General features: G+C 38.6%; 1 protein-coding gene across 1 annotated transcript; it reads left to right on the top strand.

The window, feature by feature from the left end:
* Positions 1-367: 367 nt before the first annotated feature.
* Positions 368-21,033, top strand: LOC110964127 (cryptochrome-1-like). The gene is made up of 14 exons (XM_022212743.2): positions 368-1,304; positions 12,128-12,236; positions 12,326-12,468; positions 12,561-12,745; positions 13,394-13,482; positions 13,720-13,860; positions 14,353-14,664; positions 14,808-14,959; positions 16,399-16,601; positions 17,537-17,653; positions 17,735-17,833; positions 18,600-18,680; positions 18,823-18,927; positions 20,244-21,033. Exons 1-13 carry the CDS (start codon positions 1,147-1,149, stop codon positions 18,921-18,923), a joined length of 1,890 nt encoding a protein of 629 aa, XP_022068435.2. The 5' UTR covers positions 368-1,146; the 3' UTR covers positions 18,924-18,927; positions 20,244-21,033.
* The last annotated feature ends 1,104 nt before the right edge of the window (positions 21,034-22,137 follow it).

The following is a 22,137-nucleotide window of genomic DNA, read 5'->3' on the forward strand; positions in this document are numbered from 1 at the left end:
TGCTCATGCCAGAGTTCATGTGATAATCCGGGTTCTTATGTGACAAATAAGCCAGGGTGTTCTTCCCGTTAACACAGATCTTTAGTAATATACAGATATGTATGCAGAAATTGTATATTTTTGAGCAGCCTGTTGCCTTTAAGTAGATTTTCTTGTTCTGTCTGGGGTAATATTCTTAGCAGAGCCTCGTAAATGAAATTACTACCCCGCTGGGGCCGCGCCGGCTGCCATAAGAGGTCACAACTCTGTCATTTCTCCCACGACGGAGTCCACGGTGCATGCTGGCTGAGGGAGCACGCTGCAAAAACGTGACCACGCCGAGACAACTTACGCAGCGGAGCGGACCAATCGCGGCGCTGGGAGCCGCGTACGTCAGCGGGAGGCGGAGTCACGACCCTAGGTGCGGCGAGTAGCAACGGCAGTTATTCGTGGACGTTTAAGGAAAATTCTCCCGTTTAGCCACTCAAAACATCTGCTCGGCGGTCAGGGAGACCTGTCAGACGGATCAGAGAAGCGGTTATCACAGCTGAGTATCCGTCCGGTTCGCGTTCGGGTGACGAATTTGACGGTTTTGCGGCCAGAAATTGTATTTACATAATCAGCTTTGCCCGGTATTCGCAGCGGGTTACCGCCGGTCCTGCCACCGTGTCTTGGTCGTTTATCAGCAGCGGCTGTTTAACGTTAGAGGCCGGTGAATTAACACATTATTGGGATAAATTTTGTGTGTAAAAGAGCGAGAGCGGATAACAGTGTGTGTGTGTTTTTTACATGCATTTTTCATCATTCAGAAAAACAAGTTATACAACCAGCCAGGCTGCTGCTTCGTGGTCATCCAAGTCCTAAAGCCCGCCGAGTTCGCCGCCGCACTGTCGGAGAGCGCGCGCCGTCTCGTGCCCAAATGATTCAGCATCCGTGCGTTTCTGAGTTTTTCGACACAATGGAAAAGGTTCTGTTAGAGCAAGGTTAACCAGAGCGGAACCGAAACACAGCAACACAGAGACTTTTATTCACATATTTGGACTTTTCTTCTTCTTCTCCTTCTTGGGCTTCATTTAGAATAAACTGTGGGAATAAAAGAGGAGTGAGCACCAGAAAAGACTGCCGATACTATTCAAAAAGTTTAAAAAGGACTCGTCCAGTTGAGTAATGGTCATTAATACGATCCACTGGTTCAGGAAGGGCTTGCGGCTCCACGACAACCCGTCGCTCAAGGAATCTCTGCTGGGAGCAGACACCGTCCGCTGCGTCTACATCCTCGACCCCTGGTTCGCAGGATCGTCCAACGTCGGGATCAACAGGTGGAGGTGAGCAGAGCATCAGAAACACGTGCATTCAATGTAGTTACTACATATACGAGACAGATGGAGGGATGTAGCAGCATCAATTTGCACATCACAAAACACACTAAACCTTGCAAAACCCAAATATGGGAGAAAAAACACAGCAGAATTAACACACACACACACACACACACACACACACACATATATATACACACACACACTGTAAAACCCACATATCGAAAGCAATTGTAGCAAAAATGGCAACAATAATATGTATTTATTTTGAAATAAATACCAAAAAGTTATAATTAAACAAAAATGTAAGAATATTATCTATCTATCTATCTAAAATCTGTAAAATGCAAATATAGAAAAATTGCAAAAATAATACTTATCTATTGAAATATAAATAATAAATATATGTAAATAATAATAACAATAAAATGTAAAAAGATTATATATATATATAATCTGTAAAACTCAAATATAGAAAAAATAGTAATATAATGTATATTTTAGATACGAATAATAAAAATAAATAATGAAATACAAATTTAAAATATATATATATATATATATATATATATAAATCTGTAAAAACAAAATATAGAAATAAAAGCAAAAATAATATACATTTATTTAGATATAAATAATAATAAAATGAATAATTAAAAATTAAAAATAATTATATATTTCTGTAAATCCCAAATATAGAAAAAATGAAATATAAATAATATATATTTATTTACATACAAATTATTTAAAAAACTACTACTTTTAATAATAAAAATATAACTGATGTATTTTTGCAACAGTGGGTTTTACAGGGTTATGTTGCACTGAGTGGCATGAAGCAGTTCAAACAAGACACTGTTAAATGTATACACATGTATAGAATTCCTGTAATAAAAAGTAAAATACATTTAAGCTAACTTCCTCCATGCAAAGTAAAGTTGAATGTGCAAAAGTCCCATTCGACACTGTATTTACTGTGAAAAATATTATTTCTGAGCTAATACTACCACTGAGTCTGTTGTCGAAAATGTAATTACATCCATCTGCATTCCGTTATATTTTGATTTCATGCCCAGTCCCTGAATTTTGTATTTTCTTTTGCGTAAGTAAACATGTTTCTATCATTAAGTGATGCAGAAAAGGGACAAAGGCTTGTATAAAAGTTTGATTAGAATGCAGGAAATTAAGCATTCAAATGCATCCTTTGTGTGTGGTGACTGGATGTGCAGGAGACTGTGATGCACGCATTTCAGATAATATACATGAATAAACACCATAAACTGATGCAGAAAATTCACAAACTGGTGCATGAAAATTCACCTGAATCCAGAAAATGATGATGATGATGCTCATAATTTCCCAGACTCCTTGCATAACTACAAGCCCTCTGACAGTAGCAGTACAGGAGCTAACGTACATAGCATTAAATCATTTCTTTCTCCATAGACGGAACATTTCCTGTCAGATTCACCCACATTACGAGAACTCTGTTGGCTTCAGAGGAGTATTTGAGACCTTTTCTCTTTGCCGCTGCCCTTCCATTAGATTAAATCTGGGACTCTTCTTTCATATTTTACACCTCATTCCAAGGCCCCTTTTATTTCTTAAAGCACTTACTGTTGTTTTGTTCTTGAAAGCTGACACAAATAGACTTTCAAAGGTACATTTGTCACCCAGTGCCTCAATTTCCACCTTAAATTGGTGCAGAAAAGGAACAAATTGGTGCAGCAGAATTCACCAGAATGCGGAAACTAAAGCGTTTGACACTCAGAGATGCCTACTTGGTGTGTTTACCCCTCTCTATGTAAATAAACCCATACCCATGTGTATGATGACTTGATGTCCTTTGACAGCAAACTGTGGTGTATTTGTATCTGGATGTGCGTCTTGCAATTAATTTGTTAACCGATTTAGTAAATTGACTTTTTTTTTTCATTTAATTGTTGATTTCTTTTACTTTTCAAGCAGAAAAGAGAAACATTTTGTGATTTCAACAACCTAAATGTGATGATTTTTATCATTTTTTTGGTCCTAGATGATCACAGACTTAATTTGTTGGGATTTGCACAGATAAACAAACAATTTTCTGCTATTTTCTAGTCAAAATGATAAATTCCGAATGCAGTCGACAGTTTAAGTGACGACAAATAAGTCACACCTACCCAAAAAGTTTAAAGCTTGGTTTATTTGGAGATAAAATGTGTTTCAGATTTGGCTTTTACCGTTTGTTTTGTGACTACAATGCTTCATTTGTTGAAGGCCAAACACTGCTGTATTAGTACCTAACCAGTTACAAAACACTCCTGTTGTCAAGAGTCTCCAGACATTCAAAGATAGGAGCAAGACTTTCTGTCACTGCAGAAATATGTAAGGGATATCTTGGCATGGCATTGTTCAACAGGCCTAATCTTGCTTTTTTCTTTCAAGCGGAGATGTTGACTTCCACACTTGAAGTTTAGAAAAGGTTAAATAAATAGTTATTTCCATTATCAGTTGGTATGTTGATTATTTCTTTCCTTAATTGATTAATTGTTTGGTCTAACAAATGTCACAATAAAAATCAGTGTTTCTAAAAGCCCAGTATGACGATCTTAGGGTTGTGTTTTTGTCCACAACCTAAAGATACAGAGTTTCCTGTCATAGAGGAGAAGAGGAACCAGAGCATATTCACATTTAGGATGCTGGAATCCCCAAATTTCTACTTCTGTCTTTAAAAACAACTGCTCAAACGAATGTATTTAACAGGGAAAAAAGACAGTTGATTCATCATTGTGTATATATATGGAATAAAATTATCCACTAGTGACATAAAATTATCCACTGGTGACATAAAACCATCCTCTAGTCGCTAGGCAGCACTACTTGAAACCATGGAAACGCTTGAGTTGTTTGTGATGCGACTATAAGATCCCAAAAGTATGATTTGCACTGTTAATCCGAGTGTTTCCAGTTCTTCTTAGTGTCCTCAGATATACTAGAACATTACACTGCAATAACCTCTAAACAAAACCCGACAAAGAACAGCGGAAACATCAATTATGCCAATTAAACCTTGCAGAATATGATTGGTGACATCACGCATAATTTATAACCTTCTTTTCCTCAAACAGTATTTTGGTGTGTTGATTCTTGCCTCCCTGCTAGACTGTAATTATCGTCGAAGTTGGTCTTGGTCTGCTTTTTTGCTGATGTAATGTTGAAAAGAAAAAGTTTCCTGAATACAATGCTGCGTATCCCCACTGTGGTCGCATTCAGATCAGCAGTTATTTCTGATATAAAGATTAGACACCTGGCAGGCCCAGATCTGAGCCAGAGCTGTAGATACTGAATTGAAGAACCTCGCTTTAACCTCTTAACATCCTCACGACACTGTTCTGATCAGAGACGAGGATATGGATCATTTAAAAGCAGGGGTGTCCAACTCATTTTAGTTCAGTTCCACATTCAGCCCAATTTGATCTGAAGTGGGCCAGATCAATAAAATCTCAGCATAATAACCTATAAATAACCACAACTCCAAATGTTTCTTTTGTTTTAGTGCAAGAAAGTGCATTCTGAAAATGTTCACATTTAAGGAATTATCATTTTATAAAACATCAAGAACAACCTGAAATTTCTTCAGAAAAATAAATTCAGTTTCAGCAACATTCAGCCTCAGTTTATCATTTACACATTACAACTTCCAGATCACAGAGTGTCTACAAAGAAACTCAACATTTAGACACAGGAATCTGGAACTGAACGATATAGTATTTTACTTCATGATCAAAATGACAGAAGTCACATAAAAAAAGACATAAAAACATAAAATATTACAAAAACGAAACACAAAAGCGAGAAACAAAACACCCAAGAATGAGACAAATCACACGAAACAAAAGAGACAGAAAAACAGACCAGAAAGTTAAAAAGCAACAAAAAAATGGAAAAACGACACGAGCAAGATGAAACAAAAACGGAAAACGACAAAAACACTGCATAAAACAACGATGAAAGCAAAACACACAGTGACAAAAATAACGTAAATAACACAAAACAACAAAAACGAGACACTGAGTGACAAAAATGTGAAACAAAATGACAAAAAGCTAGACAAACAGCACAAGCGAGGCAAAAAAAAACACAAAACGAGAAAAATGATACACAAAAACAATGAATAAAGCAAAACACAAAGTGACAAAAATGAGACAAAACAAGACAAATTACAACAATGAGACACGAAAAGACAAAAATGAAGTCTAGTATTTTACTTCATGATCAAACCAGCTTGTCATGGCCTAGAAATTAGTTTAAATTTATAGTTTTACTAATTTACAATCTGCAGTTAACATCTTCTCTGTAAGTTTTACACTTTGAGGGCCGGACTGAACCCTCTGGAGGACCGGTTATGGACCGCAGGCCGCATGTTTGACATGTTTCTTGAGCTCCAGACTGTCTGGAAGGGTGTATGATTGTTTGACAACCGAGGCAGGAACAGGCTGTTAGGGTCTGGTGACATTAATAAGTATCTGAAGCTTTACAGGCTCATGTGACAGAGATAAGAGAGAGGACTGTTAGCCAGCCCAGTGTGGAAGCTCTTCCCGGTCAAATCAAATAGTTGGCAACACTTTAACCCAAACTTGGTTCCAGACATTTGTTCCACAGAGGTGAACCTTTCCTTGCCAAATTCAATAGATCACACATTAAGCAGCTGAAAGAAAATGCCCCAGAGGTTTTGCAGTGCAGTCGGTGTCTCGCTGGGTGTTTTTGTTTCCTCTCCTACTGGTTTGCATTGCGGTGCCATGTCGTCCGTGGAAGAGTGGGGCAGCAGCAGCAGCTTCCACGGTTATGTAACAGCAGCCTGGGGTGATGCAGTACGCCCTGATTAATTTCCTTTTATTTTATTTTTTATGCACGTATCACACATGCACATGGGGTAAAAGCCTTGCAAAGTGGAGAACATACAGAGAGGATTAAGATCCGAGTCTAGAGACCGTCCTAATGCAATAGTGGTTGAGTAAAAAATCCATAAGATGTGTTGTTTGTGCACTTTTTTTCTCTGTAGTCTTATTTACAAATGCAAAAAAATGATGTATGAAAGGAAAAAGCAAGTTTCTACATTATTTCTGTGGTACCTTTACAACTGGATTTACAAGATGCTTAACAAAACAGAGCAGCAGTATAACACAAATCATCCACTAGAGACATAAAATCAGCCACTAGTGACATAAAATCATCCAGTGGCGATATAAAATTATCCAGTAACGACATAAAATCATCTACGAGCAACATAAAATCATCCACATCTGTAGTCTTTTTTTTTTTTTTTTACAAATACAGAAATCCTTTTAAAAGTATGAAAGGGAAAAAAGCAAGTTTCTACATTATTTCTGTCACTCCTTTACGGCTGGATTTACAAGGTGCTAAAGAAAACGGAGCCGCAGTAAAACACTAAAAGCAGCAATAAAGCTTCAGAACGACATTGTACACATCTGCAGCTACTGGAACTGAAGCACTGACTGGCAGGAAGTTCTGATTTAATGTTGGGTTTAAACATGATCTGTTGCTTGAAAACTGAGTAATATTTCCGTAGTACATGCACATTTGTAATTCTGTAACGTTTAGGCGTCTGATTTCGTATCTCTCTGTATACTTCTCTCGAATTAAGACTAAATAAACAAACCAATGCAGCGAGACACTATGACAAGCTTGCGCTAGCCTGCAGCATCTGTAATCAGCACTCGTTCCGGTACGTTTATTATCTAAAATGCTTGCGAAGGGTTCTTGAGATCTGCATGGTGATCCTCGGCAAGCCAGGCAGGTCAACGCCAGATGACGTAATCACGATAACTTTCCCTCCCCCCCCTCGACATGGGCAGGCATGGCATAAGTAGGTCAGTGTGTTCGCGGGAACCTCCCATCCCGCTCGTCCTCTTTGACCTACTTCTTTTCTCCCACTACTGCAAGAGACCCCCACTATCTTTGATGAGCGTTAATCCCAACAAAGCTGCGTGCATCCGATACCCATTTTGACATCATGCTTTAACGCTCGATGCCGTTTAACCCAGTCGACAGAGTTATAACGCTGGGTGGCCCGTGGTTATGAAAGACAAGCTCATGAGGATGTAATTAGTGAGGAATCGCTCCATAAAAAGAGCTGTTTATGAAACGGAGTGTGGATGTAGGAGTGTCCGAGGACGGTGTGGGAAAAATAATGCACCAGTCATGGATGGGTTTATATCCAGAGCTCTGTCTTTGTCTACGCTCCCTAGATGAGTGGAGCTTAAGCTGGCTGCTTTTCTGGTTGAGTCAGATGATTTGACTTTGGCTTTATAGTGTCACACTGACCTCAGAGATGAAGAGGGCAAAGCAGCCAACACGGAGACTCGGAATCAGTCCTTTAGAAAAAGCTCTAGTTGTCGTAAACAGCTTCCAGATGTCAATGTATACGTCTGTGTGAGAGGGAAGAAGGGTGCTATTGGAAAATACATTCATATTCAGCTAATGTATGGAAAAAAATAACATCCATTTGACCTCTTCCTATGTGTTTAAATCAGGAAATTACCACTTAAAAGGTTTTTTGTTCTCTGTAGTTCTGCCCTACAACTCCACAAAAACACAATTGTGGTGGCCAGACTTCACCAGTGGGTTTAGAAGACGTGTTTCTTCAAAAATATCTCCAAAATTTCACGATTTACCATAGCAGGAAACTGTATGAATGTGTACTCCCATCAGAACAAAAATAATCACGACTAAGCTTACAATTAATAAAGTGAACTTTTTGCACAAAATAGATTCCTGAAGAAATAAAATTCAGCATAATTGAGAGGTCACGATTGACCCAGATGGTCACATGACCAAAACTGAGGAACTGTTTGATGGATCTGGGCCAAACGACAGATTGTCTTGACGCAGAGTAGAAATAGGATAAGGAGAGACTGATAGGGAAAATGCAAGCATACAGAGGCACAAGTTGTTAAAAGATACATTCAGCACGGTAAGACGTCTTTTTAGAGTTGATGTGGAGAGTAGTGTGAAAACATCTAGTTCGTAGGGGTGATAAAAATGTAAATACAGGGGCTCCTCAACTTATGATGTCCTTGACCTACGACGTTCTTTCTACATCAAACACCTCTGAAGTTAGTGAAGAAGCTATGGCTAGTGCTGCTGCTAGTGAAGGCCTTAGTCTCCAAATTACGGTGCTAGTGATGGTGCTGGAGGAATTGCGAGACGTTCGTAAAGATTTCCAAGACTTCAAATCGGAGTTAACCACTATTAACCAGAAGATTACATGCAAAACAGAAATGGAAATTAGTGAAGACGGGGTCCAAAATGTGGAGCAAGTGATTTAAAAAAAAAAAAAAAAAATCATGAGCGAGCAGGAAAAACGACCAAGAAAGTAGATCTCACTTTGTGAATTTAAGATTGAATAATGTCCATGAAGGGGCCAAAAACGTCTGTTGGCTCATACTAATTCCACTTCTTGTCAATTCAGCTTTCATTTCTGTGTCTTTTTTTTAGTGATTTATGACATAACTGTCGTTCATGACGTGTTTTAGTTCTTTTAGTTCTCCCTACTTCCAGTTCCTTCCAGGTAATTGGTGTGCCGGTGGTTTACATTTAGCCCACACTGAGCACATTTGATTGTGATTCTACACTTTGGAAGTCTGACCTAAAAACGAATGATAGCAACAGAAACAGGATAATAACTATCATTACAATCTCCACACCTCTGCTTTGGCTTCACATCTTATAATATATTGTTATAAAATCTTTTTTTTTTTTTTTCGGTGAAGAGGGTGTAAGCTGTGAGCACCAATCAGCCAGCTTCTCAGATATAGCCACAGAATCGTATTTTCATGTGAAATTCACACAGTAGTGCTTTGGTGAATTAATAATCTGGTTAAATATAAAGATATGATTTATGAGTTGTAATGTTTGCATTGTGGTAATAAATAGGACAGTAACAGTTGCGTGTTTGAGGTTTTTTCATGTCAGTAATAGACATGATTAGACCCAGATGATACAGGAATCTTCCTCCTACGAGTTGTACCTATAGCAACAGCACGGGAAGCACCGTGTTACTGCTGCTCCGTCTGCACGCATGTATGTACCTGTGGCTGAGCGTTCTGGTGTTTGCATTTGGTGTATATGTTTGAAAAGAAGCAAATGGTATGATAGAAAACAGCTAAATATAATTATGACTGTGTTATAAAAGCAGTTAAATGTGTGTGTTTGTCATACTTTGACCTGCTGGGTCAGTATGTTGTCTTTTTGTCTGTTCGCTGACGTCACACACAGAGATGATTACGCTCATGTGGATGAAGGCTGGTTGACTCATCCACTGTCAGCGTGAGTCAGACTGAAGGGTCACTTTGGGCCTGCTTTAATAATAATAATAATAATAACTATAAAATGGCACCAGGAGTGATGGATTGTGTAGTAGAAGTACATAAAACAAAGAAAAGCTATAATTGGGGGAATAAACAAAGATGTCAACAAAATTCCCAAAGTGAGTGGTTGAAGAGCCACCTTGAGGGTGGGGGTTTCTTAACAAAAATAACAAAACTCAGATCTTCCCCAAATATTCACAAAGACAGGCAACGAGAGAAACGGAACCAAACAGGAAAGTCACTCAAAACGCCAAGGCTGTTCATTCCCTCGTGGCATTGTCAAAAATGCAGCATTTTTTTTATTCGTTATTGATGATCAGAAATCACGGCAACATAGAATGTGAATAATTAATATTTTCCTGAGAACTGCGGGGATAAAAGCATCTTTCAAAATTTCACTTTTTTGTTATTTCCTGCTTTTTTTGACAGCTCATAGTTTTTAATTTTATAAAAATTATTTTAGATTTTACAACAGAGCAAATTTGCCGTTTAAAAAAAAATGACCCGGACATGCCTGTTTATTCATGCAAAGTGGAAGTTAAATTGGGCTGTTCAGGGGTAATTACAAAGAGGAAAATTGGTGCCCTCCAGGGAGATCACTTCCCTTTGTAGTTATAGCAGGTTTCAAATGCCAAAGCTCTGCAGGAGTAAAATGAGGGTGAATGTAACAGGCAGTTATGTTTAATGAGGAATAATTGCTTTACGAGGCAAGCCAACTTGAGGCCTTTTTGGAAGTTGCATAACAGGATATTTACACACCAGTTAATTCACATATTTTAACTTTTATTTTTCCTTTGAGAACTAAGAAAGCAGATTCAGTGAAAAGCCGGATGTAGTCGAGCTGTATAGAATATACAAAGCTGCATGGAAAAGTAGTTTTCCTGGTATGAAATTCGGCACTCCGAGACAAAACCGTTTTATCTGATTACAGTTGAGTAGGAATGCAGCTTTTTCATTGTGAATTCATCTTGATTATTCATGAAGTCTGTAAACTGTGAGAAACAGTGGGAGGTCCATCACTGTTTGCCAGGATCAAAAGTTGCAACTTCAGTGTTTCTTCCAACTAGAAACCCCAAATTAATTGTTTATTGTCACAGAAGGCAAAGAAAACCAGCGAATATTCACAGTTTTAGCCATTTTTGGCTTGAACAATAACGGAAAAATAATAGTTAACCATCAAAATAATCGGCAATTTCTCTGAGTGGGCTTATTGATGGTCGACCAACTGTTTCAAGATTACTGCTAACCCTGAACTGTCCGAAATGATGCTCTGAAGGGACAAGAGACAAGTCACTACATCAATATCTTAGTGTAAATGCCACAGCAGATTATTCCATCTGTACCCATCTACACTGTCTTGTTGTTGTCTTTTCATGGGTTCTATGATCTTTCAGCGGTAGCCTTCATTGAATTATTTCTGTCGTTGAGAATGTCAGGCTGTTGGGCCTGTGGCATTGTTATCTAACGGTGACACATTTACCAGAAATGGGCTTCTTCACCACCTTTGAAGAGGCCATTTGTCCCTCTGCCTCCCCTGGTTTGCTGAATTTAGCTCGGTCAGACGTTTCTGATGACTCACAGATCTGCTCTGTTCAGATTGCTGAGCCTTTGACACATTTCCATCCCTCTCAGGACATTTATTAAAACATCACAGAGTTTTGTCGCATAGATTGAGGCTTGTACATGTAGTTAAGTCCACCTCTGATGGGTTGGGCCCAAGTGTTGACTTTTCTCACACGCTATTTTCTTCTTTTTGTACGCGCTAATCAGTGAATGGAAGGGAAGCTGCAGTTATGTTCCCATTGTTCAGAACAGCCATCAGTTTAAACCTTGTTCAGTGTTTTTCATTCCACTCTTTCATGGCATCACTGACTTGTGCAAGTTTGTACAAGAGCTGCAAAATTAATCCATTATTTGGCAACTGTTACATTATTCTCCAACTATTTTGACAATCGGATCATGTTTTTAAAATTTTTTTTGAAGGAAGAAAAATTAAAACCATAACTCTATTCACCACATTAACAATGTCTAGACTGGATTTATCATCCATTTAATGCTATCTTCATTGAAAAAAATGCTTTTCTTTCAAAAATAAGGACATTTCTGTGACCCCAAACTTTGGAACGGTAGCATTTATTGGACCATAAAACTCATCACCAGCTGCATCCTTATTCTCGTAACTTATCAGTGCAAGAGGAAGAATTGTGGTCAGGCTTGGATTAAATTTGGGGAAACAAATTGCGTTGTTTCTGATCTGTACAAAGCGCTGCTATTGTGATGTAACGGAAGCAAACATTGGTCTGAATCCAGAAACCGTTCATCTCCAGAAAAAAAAGAGGATGTGTTCGTTCTAATCTTTGAGTCGCTTTCCTCTAATCCTGTTTAACTTAAACACCACGACAATTCATGACATTGTAGCATCTTTTTGTACATTAACTTGTGTTGGTTTTCCTTCAGGTTCTTACTGCAGAGTCTTGAGGACTTGGACTCCAGCCTCCGTAAGCTCAACTCTCGTCTCTTTGTGATACGAGGCCAACCCACTGATGTCTTTCCCAGGCTCTTCAAGGTGACGTGTCCATCTGATTTAGCCACCAAGCTACAGAACCTGGGTGCTGTTAACACTAAATATATTAATGTTTCTTTCCGGTTTTCCAGGAATGGAAGATTAGTCGTCTGTCTTACGAGTACGACTCCGAGCCCTTTGGGAAAGAGCGAGATGCAGCAATTAAGAAGCTGGCCTCTGAGGCTGGAGTGGAGGTGACAGTTCGCATCTCCCACACACTCTATGACCTGGACAAGTGAGTTAATACCGCCGTCTGCCATGGCAAAGCATTTATGTAGCATCATTTGGCATGAAAACAGAGCTTTGTCCTTGGTTCCCTCTCTGCAGGATCATAGAGCTGAATGGAGGCCAGTCTCCCCTCACCTACAAGCGGTTCCAGACTCTCATCAGTCGCATGGATGCAGTGGAGGTTCCTGCAGAGTCCATCACAGCTGAGATCATGGGGAAATGCACTACGCCGCTGTCTGAGGACCACGATGACAAGTTTGGGGTTCCTTCCCTGGAGGAACTTGGTGAGTTCAATCAGAAAGAACAACAGCTGGAGTCGTTTACTTCAGATTCTAGATTATTGCTTTCAGCTTGAGTAAATCTGACAACATAGTGCTTTATTTCAGTCTCCAGCCCTGATCCAGGATAAAATTTGATGATTGCTAGGGAGGCTCAATATTGGCACAAAAATATAATATCGGTCAGTATCGTTATCGTTTTTTTGCCTATCATGGAAACCGATAAAATAATGCCTGGATTTCAGACCGGACTCATAGAAGGAGAGAGGGAGAGTGTAAACGGTTGTTTGAGACAATTAAAAAACATATATATGGCATAAATATGGCATTTTTCCATACCTTAAGTTGAAGTAGTTTTCTTATTTTGCTCAGACAATGTTTGCATTTGAAAGCCGTGTTGCATCTGAGAATGCATCCAACGGAGCATCACAATAAAATCAGACATGATGTGTTAATTCCACAACAGGAGATACGTGATTTTGCCTAAAATTAGTTAAATAGCCTACATATGTTGATATCGGAGTTGGAAATTGAGAGTTGGACAATATCGGTTATTGGCAAAAAAGCCAGTATCAGACGTCCCTAATGATTGCACGTACTGAAAATTCACAGAAGGATGGATTTTAATGTATGCTGTTGGTGTGGTCCCTGCAGGTTTTGATACTGAAGGTCTGTCCTCAGCTGTGTGGCCGGGAGGAGAGACTGAAGCCCTCACCAGACTAGAGAGGCATTTGGAGAGGAAGGTCAGTCCAATCAGATCAGATCCAGCGAAGAAAATTATCTTCAGCCACGCTTCATCCTCCTGCAGTTTAATTTAAAAATTGATTTTAGAGTTATATAAGGTGACATTTTCAGCTACAGATGTCAGTCCCAGGTTGTTCCTCTTCTAATGTGAACTTCGATAGCAATCTATTCGAGCGTTAAGACATAGCAGGCTCTGTTCCTTTCCATATCTGACCATGTGACTGTGCTGCCATTAGGCGTGGGTGGCCAACTTTGAGCGTCCCAGAATGAACGCCAACTCGCTGCTCGCCAGTCCGACCGGCCTCAGCCCCTACCTGCGCTTTGGCTGCCTCTCCTGTCGCCTCTTCTACTTCAAACTCACCGACCTCTACAGGAAGGTAAGCGTCTAGAAGAATGTATGATGATAGGTTTGTTCTGAAAATTAAGGCTGGAAAAATGGTGTGAACAAGTACACTTTCAGAAGAGAAGATTTCCTGTTTGAGTAGGGAACACAAGCTCCTATAGGTTAAATCTGTGATGCTGCATAGTGAGTTATCTGCAGCTTCAGTGTTGCAGGACTGGAGGGTAGTGGATGCTCCTCAGATTTAAGAAATTAATACAAACAAAAACTGGGAGTTTCAAACGTGCTTACCTGGTCTACCAATAAATATTACATCCTGTGCTTACTAGTTTACAGAACAAAACATAAATTACAACCAGGAGTAGCTCTCTGGACGGGCTGCCTGAACATTTATACTTAACCCTGTAAGACTGAAATATAGAAAATGATTGAGCAAAATTTTAAAAAAACCTAATATATATATAACAATAATAAAAAAGTAAGGCTGATGTCTGTCTGAATCAGTAACACTTTCCTTCCCCTCACCAAGGTGAAGAAGAACAGCTCCCCTCCTCTGTCGCTCTACGGTCAGCTGCTTTGGCGTGAGTTCTTCTACACGGCGGCCACCAACAACCCCTGCTTCGACAAGATGGAGAGCAACCCCATTTGCGTGCAGATCCCCTGGGACCGCAACCCCGAGGCGCTGGCCAAGTGGGCGGAGGGCCGGACCGGCTTCCCCTGGATCGACGCCATCATGACCCAGCTGAGGCAGGAGGGCTGGATCCACCACCTGGCCCGACACGCCGTCGCCTGCTTCCTGACCAGAGGAGACCTGTGGATCAGCTGGGAGGAGGGCATGAAGGTAAAGCATGAGGCGATTTTTTTTTATTTTTTTTTTTGTGCCGATCCCACACTGATAAGATCATTTGATTAACCATCTTATCATGACCAGATAACACAGATCGTATTGGGATAGTCACATTTCTCGTCTTTGTTTGTGTTCAGGTGTTTGAGGAGCTGCTGCTGGATGCAGACTGGAGTGTGAATGCAGGCAGCTGGATGTGGCTCTCCTGCAGCTCTTTCTTCCAGCAGTTCTTCCACTGCTACTGCCCCGTGGGTTTTGGCCGACGCACAGACCCCAATGGCGATTACATACGGTGGGGTTACATCTATTAGAACACTTCCTCCTTGTTCCAGGAACAGTAAGATGTCATTAGCAGACACAGTTTAGAGTTTTCATGGAAAACATGAAATTATCTGACTTACTCCAAACTTTTGAATGGTGGCATAGGTCAACTTTGACTAATATGGAGCAACTTTAGCTCCTTTAGAGCAGCTATAGCAAATATAGAGCAACTTTAACTAATACAAAGCAACTTTAAAGTAAGTTTAGCTAATATAGAGCAACTTTAACTAATACAGAGCAACTTTAAAGTAAGTTTAGCTAATATAGAGCAACTTTAAAGTAAGTTTAGCTAATATAAAGGAACTTAGACTAATATAGAGCAACTTTAACTAATTCATTTTGAAGCAACTTTAGCTCCTTTCAAGCAACTTTAACTAATACAGAGTGACTTTCACTAATATAGAGCAACTTTAGCTAATATAGACAAACTTTAACTCCTTAAGAGCAACTTTAGCTAATATAGAACAACTTTAACTATTATAGAGCAACTTTACTTAATATAGAGCAGCTTCAACTAATAGAGAGCAACTTTAGCTCCTTCAGAGCAACTTTAATATAGTGCAGCTTTAACTGCTATAGAGCAACTTTAATGGAGAGCAAATTTAGCTAATATAGAGCAGCTGTAATTAATATAGTGGAACTTTAAAGCACCTTCAAGTAATGTAGAGCAACTTTAATACAGAGCAACTTTAGCTAATATTAACTTTAACTCATTTTAGAGAAACTTTAATTCATATACACTACTGTTCAGAAGTTTGACGTCACTTAGAAATGTCCTTATTTTTGAACAAAAAAAGAGTGAAGATAACATTAATTGAATCAAAAATCCAGTGTAGACATTGCTAATGTGGTACATGACTATTTGGGCCTACATACACATTTTATGGCTGACTACTGATCATCTCTGTTGTTGTGCTCCTAACAGCGGCTGCATGCTGTCAGGACGTCTGCCAGCGCACACTTCAAATTTGTGTTTTTCAGAATAAATATTTAGTCGAATTCTTAATGAAAGACTGTTCAACTGGCAAAATAATGACAAAAAACATTAATCCATACACTCAACCCCACTAATATTTAAAATGAAGATGAGAAATCATTTTTAATGTTGCTTTCAGGTTTAACTTTATATAGAAAAAGTCAAAAAAATCTTAAAGTATTGTGTCCTACGGTATCGTACTGATTATATGACTAAGCAAACAGTTACAGAAAATTAAGAACTACTTTTAAACAGGCAAAACTGAACAGTTAAATCACTGTTTGTGTCAAGTGATGACTTTAACTTCAGTCCGTAGGTGAATGATGCCGTTACTCTGATAAATCAGCGGCTAATCCCACCGCCGTAGATGTGATCCTTTTCCTAGAAATCATTTAAACCACATGCCCACTAAACCTCTTCATCCTTTTGCACAGGCGCTACCTGCCCATTCTGAGGGGATTTCCAGCCAAGTATATTTATGATCCCTGGAACGCTCCGGAGGCCGTGCAGAAGGCAGCAAAATGTATCATTGGAATGCATTATCCAAAGCCCATGGTGCACCATGCAGAGGCCAGCCGCCTCAACATCGAGCGGATGAAGCAGATCTACCAGCAGCTCTCCTGCTACAGGGGTCTGGGTAAGGACGTGCAAACATCTGATTATTAATACAAAGAAGGATCAGCAAATAAGCAGGGATCACCTTAGATATCGTTTTCATTTTCTCTGAAAGACTGCCAGGTCAATATATAATTGAAGGACTTTTGAAGTCCAGAGGATATATCTTGCATACATTTTTATTAGAAATAACAAAAAGTAATGTTTTGTGTGTTCATTATGATCGCGTCTTTACAAATTCCAGAATTATTTATTATGGAAACAATCACTTAGTAATAAAAAATGACTGGATATCACTAAATTGTCAACTAAATAACCGTCCGAATTTAATAACAACCACCTTCTAAGTTGAGATGACTCAAAACTTGACTGAAATTACTCGAAAATTGGTCAGAATGACTTGAAAATTATACATAATTACAGAAAATTAGTCCAGAATGACATGAAATTTGTCCTAAATTAGCTGAAAATTATCCTAAAGACACAGATTGATCCAAAATGATGAGAAACGCTAAAAGCTGACATAAAACTTGTTGAAAATTACAAGAAAATTGCCCAAAATGACTTGAAAATGATCCGTAATTACGGAAAATTAGTCCAGAATGACATGAAATTTGTCCTGAATGATTTGAAAATTATCCCAAAGACGCAAAAATGATCCAAAATGATGAGAAACGATAAAAGCTACCATAAAACCTGTTGGCAGTGGCTCAAAAATTGTCCAGGAAATTATTCCAAAGACACAAAAATGATCCAAAATGACGAGAACAATAAAAGCTGACGTAAAACTTGTTGAAAATGACAAGGAAATTGTCCAAAATGACTAGAAAATGATCCATAATTACGGAAAATTTGTCTAGAATTGCATGAAATTTGTCCTAAATGACTTAAAGATGATCCTGGTACGTAAAAGTAAGTAACTGTGTATCAGTTATTGACTGTTGTTTCCATCTGCAGGCCTTTTGGCTACAGTTCCATCCAACTCCAATGGAAACGGTAATGGCACCAATGAGATGTCGTCAGACGTGATGGGATTCCCTGTTGAGGCTTCACACGACGCTGCAGCTCCATCAGGTACAAGACCTCCTCCTCTCAGACCTCTGTCGCCTCCAGCGGTCATGTTTTTGACTAAATTTGTTTTTGGGTTTATTTCAGTCTATCAGATGCCGGTTCACTCCCAGGGAGACTGGCAGAGTGGCGTCATGATGTACCTGCAGGGGGATCCACAGTCCAGCATCAGGACACACCAGCAGGGTGAGGACTGGCAGCTGCTGCGCCTTCACTTCATTCATCTCACTTGCTGAGTTCACATTCGTCACATCCAGAGGTTAATTTGGTGTTTGTGATGACATGGAGCCCTGGTCCTCAGAGGTTGAAGTAGAAAGTGGCTCTAGTTAAAACTGTTAAAACAAAGAAAAGTTTTACTGCTGAGTTTTCTGAGGGTTCGCGTCTATTTTTGTGCCATGAACTAAATTCACTTCACCCTCAGTGTATTGGTGGCGTTTCAGTCAGATGTGTCAAATTATATCCGTCTAAAGAGCCGGAGAAGCCGGAACATTCTCGTTTTAGTCATACATGAACTGTGCACGGCCTGTTTCTCTCTTAGTATTTGAAGATTTATAGATCCTGCTGCTATAGCTGTTTAATGAAGTCAAATACAAGAACATTCTGCGTTTGTTTGGTCAGGTCAGCACAGTGAACTCAAACATGCACAAAATGAAAAAAATGAGAGACAAAATGTCAAAAGCGAGACACAAAACCACAAAATCGAGACACATCATGACAAAAATGAGACATAAAATGACAAAAACGAGACACAAAACAACAAAAGTGTGGAGCAGATCATGTGTTTAAGTGATTGTTTCCATAATAAATAATTATGGAATTTGTAAAGACATGATCATAATGAACATAAAAACATTTTTTACTTTTAATAAAAATCTATGCAGATGTGTCCCAGGGACTTCAAAAGTCCCTCAGTTATACATCGACCCTGCTAATCCTTGACTCTTCCTTACAGTTCCAGGTTACTCAGCCGGTTCCAGCATGATGTGTTACACTCAGAACACCCAGCAGATTCCTGGTGCTGCAATTCAGAAAGGTGAGCTGAAACAGTTCACAATGATTAATTTACAATCACAATACTTAAAAGTGCTGTCTCATTATTCTAAGCTGTAGTTGATCGTTAAGTAGTATAAAACTGCACTTCTTTGGCAGATTTCTAAACTGTGCGGTTGTTTCAGGGCCGGAGCACCACCCCTCCACTCAGACCAGTGGCAAACGGCACAACGAGGACTCTGGGAACGGCAAAAGCTCTAAAGTCCAGAGACAGAGCAACCACTAAAGAGGTCAGCTGTAGACACGTAGAAGATACCTCTCCTTTAGTATATCAAACGAAGATGTTAATGAACTGTGGAATGATTTATTCTGGAAAAAGTGACAGGGAAAACTACTGAAGGCTAAAAGAAACTTAACGACGCCAAAATGCAAAGAACTGAAAACAAAAATAGCTTCTAGTTTTTATAATTTAATTTTTCTACTGAAGCATAGTATACATTTGTATTCAGTGAATGGTCAAAAATGACAGAAAAATGCTGCCAAGTAATGTTTAGTTTGTTTCTTCTCATTAGTTTTGGAAGATGTTTAATCCTCCTGTTGTCCTCATTTATGGCCACCAAAAAATATTGTTCCCTTGTCTGAAAAAGATCAAAAAGTTCAGCAAAAAAATCCGCAAATGTATAAAATTTGAAAAATTCCTTTAAAGTTTCCCTTAAAAGTTTTTTTTTTTTTTTTTAATCCCCAAATTTGGCAAGAAATAAAAAAAAAATTGTAAATATTTTCAAAAAAAATCTTTCAAAAAAATCCTAAAATTATCTGAAGTGATTCCATATATATCGGTAAAAGTTCTAATATTTTCTCTAAAAACATTCACATAAAAATCCACCAAAATCCAGTGAATTTCACTGGATTTTGGTGGATTTTATTCCAAATGTTCTTAAAGAAACTTTTCTTTTTTCCCACCAAAAAAATTTCAAAAATTTCCCCAAAATGTTGAAAACGTGTTTTCACTGCATTTTTGAACCTAAAAAAAGTGAAAACAATCTAAAGAATAGTAATTAAAACAAATTGAAAGAATATTTAATTGAAAAAAAAATGCATCATTCAGCATCTGGCCTTGTCTGTTTCACACAGACGTCTGATCGCTGTGCATGGTGCTGCTCTGCCTTGTGTAGGGAGGGGTTATAAAGGCTTAAAATATACAGAAATAATCGAATAAATGTGGTTGCTACTTTGCGGATTTTCGAGGGACCACTGTGCCAGCTTCTGTTTGCTGAAATTTATTTGCTCCAAAGCAGTGAATAGACATTTGTTTCTCCTTGACATTTCAAAGTTTGCTTTAAATTTCCTTCGATATGAATGTCAGTGTTTCAGTTAAACTGCAACCACAGTGACATCTGATTAGAAACCAACTTCAGCAGATGTGTTTAGAGAGGAAAATTTGGTGCAGCACTGAGCACAAATGGCCGAATCTTTGGACGTGTTTCCTTTCCTTACACTTACATGATGCTCGTATGTTTTCTGAGTCCACCATGCTCCGTGAATTAATCACCGAAACAGCATTTCTGAACACTTCTCTGTCCTTTCCTCCTTTCTCCTCATGCAGGTGTTCCTACAGACATACCGTCACCCATATCACGTACACGACCAAAACAAAACGGACACTAAGACTCTCTAAGAAATTTTGTTACAGCACTACGATTTGCATGAACACACCCCCAGGACGAAGCATCCCAACCCGTCACTAAACGCATCCACACGGACCGTCTGCTGTGGTGTGGACGACACGGCCGAAGAAGAGGCTGCTGCACCGCGCTCACGCCTGGGTTCATATTTACTGGGGACTAAAGCCCTTGTGTATATAATGAAATTTGCTAATTGCAGCTCACATACAACTTGTACATATTTGGATATTGTATGTGTGTTTTCTCTCTTTGTGTAGCCATAGACCCATTGATATATTTTTGATAAGAGAAATCATTGTGGATGGGATCGTTCTTTTGGACAAATTTTCAATAAAAAACCAAAAGCATTTATAGACCGTCGGTTCAGACTAATCAAAACGGTGAGAAAAGCTTGTATCTCCGCTGCACTCATTTACTCCCCAGATTGTTTTCGTCGAGCCGTCCAGTGTATATATCAACTGAAGTGTTTTGATCTATCTCAGTACTAGTGGACTTGTTTCATTCCTTCCCACTATAGATGCAATGTCACTATATCATCTTTCCGCCCTTGTCGATGGTTATTGAGGAAAAAGGGGAGAGGAAAGCGGAGTCTTCATGTCTTTATGGTGCCCTTGTATAATCCCAAATAAATGTACCACTGGAGAGAACCGCTTCACCTGCTTCTTGTTCCTTCTCAATGTGCTTGTTTTAATTAAAACTGGGTTAAATATACTAATGGTTTCAGTGTGTTCTTTGGACCTGAGGTGTTTAAAACAGTCAAAGGCCATTGGTAATATCAGTCCCAAATGAAGCACAATCTTTTGGGATTGTTTTCGCCACACCTCGAGAATTATAGATACCGCTGTTTTGGTAAACGTAGATGAAAGTTTATTAAAAATGAGACACAAATTGATAAAAATGAGACACAGAATTATTCTAAAAATTAGACAAAATCATAAAAATGAGACTCAAAATGAGAAAATGACAAAACCGAGACAAAATCACAAAAATGAGACAAAATGATAAAAAATGAGACAACAAAAACGAGACAAAAACACAATGAGACTGATAATGAGACAATTGACAAAACTTTGACACAAACTGACAAAAATGAGACACAAAATGACAAAAAGGCTCCACATGACAAAAATGAGACAAAATAACAAAACCAAGACACAAAATGACAAAAATGAGACACAAAATGATAAAAAAAACTGACAAAATGATTTTAAAAAATGAGACGACAAAAACAAGACACCAAAACACAATGAGACTCTGATAATAATGAGACAAATGACAAAACTTTGACACAAACTGACAAAAATGAGACACAAAATGATAAAAAAGACACAAAATGACAAAGGCTCAACATGACAAAAATGAGACAAAATGACAAAAATGAGACAAAATTATAAAAATGAGACACAAAATGACAAAAAAACTGACAAAATGATAAGAAAATGAGATGACAAAAACGAGACACCAAAACACAATGAGACTGATAATAATGAGACAAATGACAAAACTTTGACACAAACTGACAAAAATGAGACAAAATGATAAAAAAGACCCAAAATGACAAAAAAGGCTCAACATGATAAAAATTAGGCAAAATGACAAAAACGTGACAAAATTATAAAAATGAGACACAAAGAACAATGAGCAATCAAGTATTTTACTTTATGATCAAAACTTGTCATGGTCTAGAAATTATTTTAAATTTATAGTTTTATTAATTTACAATCTGTAGATAATGTCTTCTCTGGAATTTTTACACTTTGAGGGCCGGATTGGACCCTCTGGAGGACCGGTTTTGGCCCGTGGGCCGCATGTTTG

This window comes from Acanthochromis polyacanthus, chromosome 1, assembly GCF_021347895.1.
Source record: "Acanthochromis polyacanthus isolate Apoly-LR-REF ecotype Palm Island chromosome 1, KAUST_Apoly_ChrSc, whole genome shotgun sequence".
NCBI classification, from domain to species: Eukaryota; Metazoa; Chordata; class Actinopteri; family Pomacentridae; genus Acanthochromis; species Acanthochromis polyacanthus.